Below are 9,716 nucleotides of genomic sequence, written 5' to 3' on the forward strand. Positions count from 1 at the left end.
CAGTACATGGCGCTGCAGTTGGGGTTGGAGCAGGGCCGGTGCCGGGGCGTCTCGGGGGTCCCGCACAGGATGCAGCTCCGGCGCAGCCAGCGGCGCAGTCGGGGCCAGCGCCGGCGGCACCACTGCAGCAGWGATGTCCTCTGCAGCAAGGACAGGCCCGTGTGGGTCACAGGACAGTGGCACACCCCACCCAGATGTCCCTGTGTCCCCATCCCCACTCACGAGCCCGGGAGCCTGCCGTGCTTGCCGGGCGATGCGCCCGCGCTGCAGTTGCACGAAATTCTTCCTCTGCCGCAGCAATTTGTTGTACAGAAAGATCACTCGAGTCTTCTCCCGCTGTGCCGGCGAAAACTGTGAGGGGTGGGCGGCTGGGGACACAGCCCATCCTAAAGCCACCTCAGAACCCACCCCCCAAGCTGTGCCCAGCCCTYGGAACGCTCACCTTGGGGAAGTAGAAGGCGGCGATGGCGCGGCGCAGRCGGAACGGGTAGACCTGGGCCAGGCAGAGCAGGGCCAGCAAGCCCAGGGGCAAGCAAGTGTTCTCATACTGCTTCCTCGTCATCCCGGTGGGCTGTGGCAGRCAGGCTGGGGACACGGCACTGCTGTGAGCCCCTTTGGGCAGGCTTGGGGCTGGGGGAGGGTCCCATCCCTGCCAGGGGCTCACCAAGGTTGGAGGTTTCCACTTGGGAGTCGAAGGAGGTGTTGAGAGCCCCAATGGTGCTCCGCAGCAGCTGCGCCATCAGGGATGTGCCCATCACATTCACGGTCAAGTGGTGGCTGGCTGTGGAATGGGAGGATAGGGGAGGCTGAGGAGGGAGTGGGAGGGATAGGGGGGTCCCTGCATTGCTGAGGGGCACGGTGAGACCATGGGTCTGCCCCCTGGGGCCACAGGCTCACTTTGGTAGGAATACTCCACAAAGGAATGGTTCTGGATGATGCTGAGAACGCTGAAGATGAAGTGRTCCAGGCCGCAGACAAAGAGGAGGAAGAGTAGGAGCGGGATGCACCTGAGCAACTCCATCAGCTGCGGGGAGCAGGTTCTGTCACAGACTGCTGTCCCCACCCTGACCCCCCAGATCACCCCCAGCCCCCTCACCATGTACTGCCTCTCAGGCCGCTGCACRGCCGGGTGGCACGGGAAGATGAAAGCCGAGGCTTCCTCCTGGAGCAGGGGCAGCAGCGTCCGCTTGTTCTGGGTGAGGGGCAGGGGGTGGTTCAGTGCAGCCTCTGGGACACCCTGCCATGGGCGGGGGGCTGCCCTGCACCCCTTTCCCCCCACCCAACCTGCTTTTCACGCCGGGCATCGATCTGGCGGAAGTAGGTGGTGATGTAGCAGTTGTCAAAGCCGATGTTGTGACAGTATTGATAAGTGTAGTAGAAAGCCCTGGTGAGACAGGAGAGGCCCGGAGGAGAAGGAGGGACCGGCTGCAGCCCCCCAGGACCCCCCCAAACCTGCTGCCAGAGAAGACCCTCACCCATCTGTGCTCCACAACTGGCACAGGGGTGTCACCTCCACCCCCCGACCATGCCAACGAGACCCYGACCATGTCTTACGAGAGGAAGACGAAAAGGAAGGTGAAGGATAGCAGCAGGCGGAAGAAGGAGACGGCCAGGCCCAGGCGGACGCCCTCCTCCCGCAGCTGCGAGGTCACCTCYTCCCGCAGCTGCTCTGCTACCTCGACGCCCTCCAGCATCTCCCGGTGCTCCTCCTATGGCAGAGGGGCCGTGGGCAGGGCAGGAGCTGGCCCTGACCCTGGCCCTGGGCACAAGGGACAGGCACTCACAGGGTGCCCAAGCACCCACCTGGTAGGCGATGCTGGCGCTGAATTCCTGGCCGAGGCTGTTGACAGAGGTGTTCACCTGGTCGTACACCTGCCCRAAATTCCCATCCACAGGGATTCTCTCCTCACACCAGTACTTCAAGACTGCAGGGATGAAATGGGGACAGTGGTGACCTGGGGGTGTCCCAGGAGCTGCAGGGACAGGACTGGATTTGCTGCTCCGAGGGAATGCAGGGTCAGGGTCACCTACGTCCGACCGATCGGCAGAGGAACGAAAACTGCATGGGCATGCAGATGAGGTGGCTGATGATGGGCACGGACACTCTCAGCATGCAGGCCGCGTGCATTCTCTGAAAATGGTCTCCRCAGCGCTGCAGGCCCTTCTTGATCACAGCTGGGGGACAGGAGCCCTCAGCTGCCTGTGCTGGCCTAGCCCCAAACTGGGGTGCACTGGGATATGGTGGGGCAGCCCCCTCCCCACGTGCTGCCACTCCCTGCCCACCCCACTCACCGGCACAGCGATATTTGGTCTTTTTCTCGTACAGCTCCTGTGTGCTGGGGCCCCGGTGGGTGCCGTTGTCCGGGCGCTGCCGCAGGTCGTAGCCCTCCTGGCTGGCCACCTGCTCGTTCAGCTCCACAAAAGCGTGCGAGACGTTCTGCATCTCGGTGTTGAGAGTCTCGCCGCTCTTCTGCCGGGTCACAGACACACAAACAGAGGCAGAGGCTCGGCCCTGCTCCCCCAGACCCCCAGCCCCCGCTGCCCCAAGCCCCCTCCTCACCACCAGCTCTTCCATGACTTGGCGCAGGGGGGCTGTGGATGCCTGCCAGAGAACTCCCGTGTGGTTGATCTGCAGCTCCACCACGCACTCCATCGAGCGCTTGGTCTCCATCAGGTTGTGCCAGAGGTTGGCACCGGGCCCTGGTGGCAGCAGGGGTGGCTCAGAGCCTGCCAGCTCCCAGGACCCTGCTGGGGGGCACAGGGATGTGGGGGGACCTACCAGCGTAGATGGCAGCAAAGACAAAGGACAGAACGTAGAGCCGACCCTCCTTGCCCAGGAACTTGGGGACCATGAGCAGGTTGGCACAGCGGAAGTGGGGGGACGTGGCCCAGCCCAAGGCAGTAATCACTGTGTGGAGCAGAGAGCTGACCCCATGTCACCACAGAGAAACCCCCCTGGGGGCTCCTGACAGCCCCCATCACCCCATCATCACCCTGCCTTATCCTCACATGTCAGCGTCCAGGTGAGCTTCAGCCTCTGTGMCTCCGGCAGGTCCAGAGGCATGATGAGGAGCTGGCAGAGTCCTGAAAAACCCAACAATGTGTCCTGAGCTCCCAGTGCCACCAGCCCCATGCTGTGCCTGTCACTGGGATATACTCACCGAGGCCGAGGAGCATCCCGAAGCCAGCGCCCAGGAAGAATTTTCTGCAGCGATACTCATCTGGCCGGCTCCAGAGGAACCGGCTGCACAGGCCAGGCAGGAGAAAGACCACCACTCGCTTCAGGGCTGGGTGGGGAGGGAGGGGTCAGCCCTGCCCGCTCCCACTGCCCACCGGCAGCCCTGACTGGGAGAGGAGYGGGAGCAGAGCTCACTTGAGTTGGGGGGTTTCTGCCTCCGACGTGTCTCAGTCCCAACCCCTGACTCCACAGCGCTGGATGTCTGCTGGACCACCACCTCCTGCAGCTTGCTGTCCCTTCTCTCAGCCTGCTCATCATGGTCTAAGTCCCGTCTGGCAGCAGGGAGAGAAGTGTTGGGGACCAGCAGTGCCAGTGCTGTTAGGGAGGGGGGACATTGCCACGCCACAGCCAGCGCTCACTTGGAGAGCAACGCCTCGCTCTCCTCCTCCTCCTCCGGCTGATCTTGCACCCCGGTGGCCGTTCTGAACGGGAATCTCCAGCCCTTTATCCTGTCCCTGATGCGCTGCAGCAGGGGCTGCCCTTGCTCCTCCCCGCCTCCCCGCAGTGACTGCACAGCACCCAGCTCTGGCATCTCCTCGTCACTGGAGTCCCTGCAGGGGTGGAGAGGACAGGGGTGAGCTGCAGCCCCCCACCCCCACCTGCTGCAGCCCCCCAGGCTCGGGTGGGCTCCCGGCACCCCTCTGCTCACATCTCCTCATCCCCAGAGTCTGGGTAGCTCAGGGGGGCCATGCAGACAGAGCAGGTGTTGTTCAGGTTTTTGTAGCACTCGCTGCAGAACAGCCCTGTGGAAAACAGGGCCGTCARGGKGGGAYGTGGCATTTTCTGGGGAGGGGGTCYGCAAGCTATGGGGACTCYTACCTTTGCAGTTGGGTGTGATGCAGGCGGTGAAATCTGATTTCTCTGCCATCCCGCAGGTCAGGCAGTGCTTTCGCTGGATGCCCAACATGCGAGAGAGGCGGACAAGGAGAGGGAACCTGCAAGCACGGGGCCATGATCCATGGGGAAATGATCCATGGGGCAATGATTCATGGGGCAATGCCATCTCAGGGGTCCTTGCCACAGACTCCCCAAGGATGCTGCTGCCTTTTCCCACCCCCTGGAGGAGCTCACCTGGAGATGAGGATCAGGAAGAGCCTGCTTTTCCCAGTATCAGCCATGCGCTGTGTGCCAGATCGGCTCAGGGCAAACACCACCCATTCCCGCCGTGCCCGGATGATGTTGTGGAGGAAGGCCAGGCGCTCCTGGCGTGGAGGGGATGGGATGAGGGCAGCTGGATGCTGAGGGGATGTGGAGGGGGTCACACACASAGCACAGTGTCTCACCTGCTCACGGGCTGGGAAGTAGGAGGCACACACTGCCCGGCGCAGACGCGCCATGTAGGAGCCGAAGACGGCGATGAARAGCCAGACACCGTACAGGATTCCTGGTGGGAAGAAAATGAGTTATGGAGGGGTGGCACCACCCTACCCCACCCACCGGGGTCATGGASGGTGCAGCACCCCCAGCCTGCGCACCGATGGTGATGTGGGTGTTGTGGTCTGGTTCCACGGGCTCGATGAGGCATTTCTGGGACAGCACCGAGACCTTGCCCTCCTGCAGCGCRTTGAAGGCAGAGACCAGATCCTGGAAGATCTCACTGGTGTAGCCYGTCCCGTTGACGCTGATGGTCATCGTTGATGGTGCTGTGGGCGAGCGGCTCAGTCCTGGGGCCACCCCACAGCCCCAACCCTCAGCCAACAAAACACCCACGGGTGCCGCTCACCCCTGGCGATGATCTCGGCGCTCAGCTGGTGCCGGAACAGGTCAAGTAGCCAGAAGATGGTGTAGTCAGCCARGAGGATGCTGAACCCCAGCAGCACATGGCGCAGGAACGCAAACAGCTGCAGTCCATACTGGCGTCGCTCCGTTTTTGACAGCCACAGCGCACCTGGATGGCACYAGGGCATCGTGAGTCCATGCCAGGAGCCATCCCAGTGCTCAGGGCTGGGCTGGGGGACGTCCCTGGGGTTGGGGCTGACCTGGGGGGATGTATCGGCCCCTCTCCCGTGCCGACAGGGGCAGCACGGTGGGTTTGCCCTGCTCTGCGCACCGCAGGTCCATCTCCACGAAGCGCCGGGTGATGTAAACGTTGTCGAAGGTGTCGTCCCGCAGGTAGCGACGTCGGTACCGTATCGCTCTGGGGGAACGGCGGGGACGCTGAGCACCTGCCCACCATGTCCCCCTCCCCACAGGTGACCAGAGCAGGACCCCTGCGCACTCACTGGTACCACAAGTAGAGGATAGCCAAGAAGGAGAGGTAGGAGAAGAGCTCCAGGGCGCGGTGGTAGGGCTCCATGTGCCGCCGCACAGCCTCCATCATGTCTGCAGACACCTCCCCCAGGCTCTTGCTGGCATTGAGGCTGACGTTGAAGTGGTGCACGACCGAGATGTTGAACTCAAACTCCGCACGGACACGGTTAAGGGCGTCCGTGAGGGCTGCAGAGGTGACAAGAGGCGCTGTGCATTGGGGCAAGAGCCAGAAGAGGGGTGCAGAGAGGGACCCCAGACCCAACATGGCACCAGGATACTCACGGACTGCGACATTGCTCCGGATGAAGGCCTGGATGTACTGAGGGATGACGCAGAAGACAGCAGCAACTGTGGAGAGGGGGATCTGTGCCAGGGTTGGGCCCCAGGGGAGGGGATGGATCTGCCCCACCACCCTGTAACACCCCCAGGGCAGAGGAACAGGGACTCACGAGCATCAACCATATTGCAGAGGATCTTGAAGCTGTGGACGACATAGCAGATGTGGAAGAAGATGCCGACRGCACGCTCACATCTGTCCTTGGCCTTGTCCATGTAGCGCATGCAGCTGCCCTGGGGTGACCCCAGCTCGCGGTTGCAGATGTTGCCGATCTTGCCCAACCACAGCCAGACATTGCGAAGGGTCCGGGCTGCGGGCAGAGAGCGGGTGTTAGAGATGGGGATGGACTGAAAGCAGGGTGTGGGGTGCCAGAGATGGGGAGACCCCCGGGACYCCACTCACCGACGTGTCTGATGGAGTCCATGATGGAACGGACGAACTTGCGGACACGGTCAGCCACCACCTTGGCATTCTGGCCGATGTCCTTGATTTTTTTCTGCAAGTCTGCAGAGAGAGGAGACAACCTGAGCATACCCCAAGTGGCAAGGGTATCCTGGGGGTGTCTATGGCTCCCCCAGGAAAGGCCCCTCCAGTCCGTCCACCCTCCCCCAGCACCCTGCTCACTCAGCAGCGGCTCCTTGGCACGTTGCAGCCGCTCGGCCGTCTGATTTTGAGCCAGTTCTGCCCCACACGACAGCGCCTTGGCCATCTGGGAGACGTTGTGCATGAGGTTGGTGCCAGGGCCTTGCACCGTCARGCACAGCGCCAGCACCATGATCAGCATCTTCCCTTCCCCTGTGGAAACAGGGCAGTCCTGGGGCTCAGCTGGGAGCCAGGAMCCCCCAACACCCCCAAATCCCAGCACAGCACCCATTTCTCCTCACTGGTGAAGAAATGCGGCAGGGCCAGCAGCACGATCATCCGCGTCTTCATGGAGAAGGCCATGCCCAGGCCCAGYGCCGCGCCCATGATGACGGTGACGCTCAGGCAGTACCAGACATTGTGTCCCTGCACCAGCAGCACCAGAGCACCATAAAGGCTGGCCAAAGCCAGGCCCAGCGTGAAACCACCGATGCTGCGGGCAAACTCCTGGGCCTTGACCAGCTCCTCCGGCCGCTGCTCGGCCCCAGGCCGCTGGGCCCGGTTTTTGCGCCGGCCCCTCCGGCCCCGCAGGGCTCTGCTCAGGGCCGACACCAGCCCCATGCTGGGGCTCCTGCTGCTCCCTCCGGATCGCTCTCCGTGGGACAGCAGCAGACCCAGCGAGCAGTTTGCAAAAAGCTGCTCGCAGGGGTTTCGCCAGTGTCGGTTCCAAGTTTCCGTTGCCTTCAGAACGCCTCAGCGGTTTCAGTTGAGCTCTGGTGCAGTAGGCGCTGCTCATCCTAAAGTACATCTTCCAAACACAGAAATTCTGTGCAATTACATGTCAGTAATTGCAGTTTTAATAAGCCTCAGCACGTGTAGGGAGAGGAAATTTGAGCCAATGCATCAGCACTGTCCATGGAACACTGGACATACAGACCAAGGACGCTCGGCCTCACAGCCATGAAATGGAGAGGAACAAACAAGGCTGACCATCAGTCGAAAGGGTGAAGTGGGTAATTCCAGCAAGGGTGTCCCTTTATTACTTACTATTTTTACATTTATAATATTATATTATTACTATTACTCCCTAATTACTCACAACARCCGAGTCAGGAAATCCACTGACCCAAAAAAAGGAGAAAACTGAGCATGCAGCCTAATTACCATGAGAAAGCAAGAGAATCATTTAACCAATAAAAGARAAAATACTAATTAATACTAATTAATGAGAARCTGTGTAACTTGCAGACCATGAATGTTTAATACTTGTTTGAGAAAGTGTAGAAATAATGAACAATTTGCCCATCAGGGACTGACCTTCAGTGCTGAACTGGAAATAAATCCCTCGGCTCTGGGTGGGATTGGCCTTTTGTACACCAGGGGAAGGAACCCGTTTTGGGATTTTTTTGGTGACCCAGATGAGGTGGCCATAAAGCCTTGTTTGGATCATTTTCCTGTCCCCAGAAATGGAGAATGGGATCRGGCAGGACACAGTGAGCGGTGCTGGAGGGAGGTGGGGGCTCATGTCTTTCCAGTGGTCCCACAGCCCCCAGGCTCCTCCAGAACAGCAGTGAGGAGGGGGTCCCATAAATGAAAGCCACAACCCCCATGCATGGCATGAAGTGGGGTCTGTGGGGTGCATCCACTAATGGGGGATTAGGCCTGGAGAGGTGAAAAGGGGTGTAAAGGGATGGGAGTGGGGGGTCTTCTGTGCATGGGCAGGTGAAGGTGGGGCTGGGTGGTGTCTGGGAAATGAGGGTGGGGGTCTTCGATGTCTGGGTTGATGGAGGTGGGGGTCTCCAGTGCATGAGGACATAATGGCAGGAGTGTCTGGAGTATGGGATGGTGAAGGTGGGGGTCTCTGCTGCCCTGGGGGATGGAGGCAGGGGGTTCTGCCATATGGGGTGGTGAAGGTGGGGGTCTCTGCTGCCCTGGGGGATGGAGGCAGGGGGTTCTGCCATACGGGGTGGTGAAGGTGGGGGTCTCTGCTGCCCTGGGGGATGGAGGTGGGGGGCTCTGCCATAGAGGGTGCTGAAGGTGGGGGTCTTCAGTGTACAGGGTGATGATGAAGTCTCCAAAAAATGAGATGGTGACGGTGGGTATCTGCTCTCCCGCGAGGTGAAAGTGGTGGGCTGATGGTGATGAGGGAGGGGGAATCCGCTATCCCGGGAGGGTTGAAGGCGGGGGTCTCGGGATGGGGAAGGCACGGACCCCTCCCGCAGCACCACCACCGGGGTCTCAACCGCGGACACCAACCCCTCCCAGCGCACACGGAGCCACCCCCGCCCCGCCCCGGGCTGGGCGGTGCCGAAGGAGCGGAACGGGGCGACGGGGTCTGGAGGGAAGTTCCGCCCTCGGGCCGGGCCGGGCGGGGTCGGTGCCGGTGCCGGTGCCGGGGCCATGCGCGACGGGAACCGGCGGGGGCGGCCGCGGCGGGGCAGCGCGGCCCGGGGGGGGCTTGGGGGCCATGGGGCCGCGGCTGCTCCTCGCCGCGGGGCTGCTGCTCGCCGCGGGGCTGCTGCTTGCCGCCGGCTCCGGGAGCGCTGCAGGTGAGCGGGGAACGGGGGTCGCGGCTGGGGGATCGGTGGGGACCGCGGCTCGCCCCCGGCCGGGGCATGGCGGGGGTACCCATGGGGAGAACCGGGATGGCATCGGGWGTCGTAGCCCCTCTGGAAGCTCGTTGCCCCCTCCCCAGGATGTCCGGTGTGTCCTCTCGGGAGGCTCGGTGTTCCCCCSCAAGGACGCTCGGTGACCCCTACCCGGGATGTGCGGGGACCCCTCCCTAGGACGCTCGGTGCTCCCCCGGGACCCCGGTTCTGTCCGGCCGCCGGGACCCGGCGCTCCCCGGGCTGGTGGGGTCGTGGGGAGAGGGGTCTGCGTGTCCTCCCAAACCCCCTCCAGCATTCCCCGGGCCYTGGGCGGGCGGGGGTTCCCCAAAAGCTGGCGGGAGAGGGGGCTCTGAGTCAGCCGGCTCGGGCTCTCCGCCCTGCCCAGTCTCCTTGCTGGTTGTACTGGGCAGCTGGCCGAGGTGATGCAAGGCTTGGCCGAGGAGCCCATCCCGTCCCCCTGCACCCCCTAAACAGGCTCTGCTGGGAGCCGTGCCTTGGCTGCTGTCAGGTCAATGTAGGGGTCCCCGTTACTGCTCCCCACCCCAAACSCCTGCCCTGGTGGGCTGCAGTGGGTGATGGCAAGGGTCTGGAATGCRATGGGTGACCAGACTGCGATGGGTGGGTGACCAGGAGGGTCCAGGGTGCAGACTGGGGAGTCGGGTGGGTGACCAGGAGGGTCCAGGGTGCAGACTGGGGAGTC

General features: G+C 62.4%; 2 protein-coding genes across 2 annotated transcripts in view; one reads left to right on the forward strand and one right to left on the reverse strand.

Annotated features, from left to right (window-relative positions):
• Positions 1-1,020: 1,020 nt before the first annotated feature.
• On the reverse strand, positions 1,021-7,028 carry DCST2 (DC-STAMP domain containing 2). Its single transcript, XM_057384768.1, has 26 exons — positions 6,710-7,028; positions 6,450-6,620; positions 6,228-6,329; positions 5,948-6,135; positions 5,771-5,852; positions 5,461-5,674; positions 5,218-5,375; positions 4,962-5,126; positions 4,714-4,881; positions 4,522-4,622; positions 4,310-4,440; positions 4,058-4,173; positions 3,888-3,981; positions 3,598-3,789; positions 3,374-3,510; positions 3,162-3,287; positions 3,010-3,084; positions 2,780-2,908; positions 2,561-2,700; positions 2,293-2,470; positions 2,032-2,175; positions 1,804-1,925; positions 1,555-1,709; positions 1,285-1,384; positions 1,104-1,192; positions 1,021-1,024 (listed from the first exon to the last, which is right to left on the reverse strand). The coding sequence occupies exons 1-26, from the start codon at positions 7,026-7,028 to the stop codon at positions 1,021-1,023; spliced, it is 3,600 nt and encodes a 1,199-aa protein (XP_057240751.1).
• Positions 7,029-8,763: 1,735 nt separating this feature from the next.
• ADAM15 (ADAM metallopeptidase domain 15) overlaps positions 8,764-9,716 on the forward strand; it is a 7,967-nt gene continuing 7,014 nt past the window's right edge. Inside the window, exon 1 of the mRNA XM_057384795.1 lies at positions 8,764-8,956. Within this exon, the coding sequence (XP_057240778.1) occupies positions 8,875-8,956 (82 nt within the window). The 5' untranslated portion in view covers positions 8,764-8,874. The remainder of the gene's footprint in view (positions 8,957-9,716) is intronic.

Source organism: Malurus melanocephalus, unplaced genomic scaffold (genome assembly GCF_030028575.1).
Source record: "Malurus melanocephalus ecotype Western Australia unplaced genomic scaffold, MMel_1.1 scaffold_746, whole genome shotgun sequence".
In the NCBI taxonomy this organism is placed as follows: Eukaryota; Metazoa; Chordata; class Aves; order Passeriformes; family Maluridae; genus Malurus; species Malurus melanocephalus.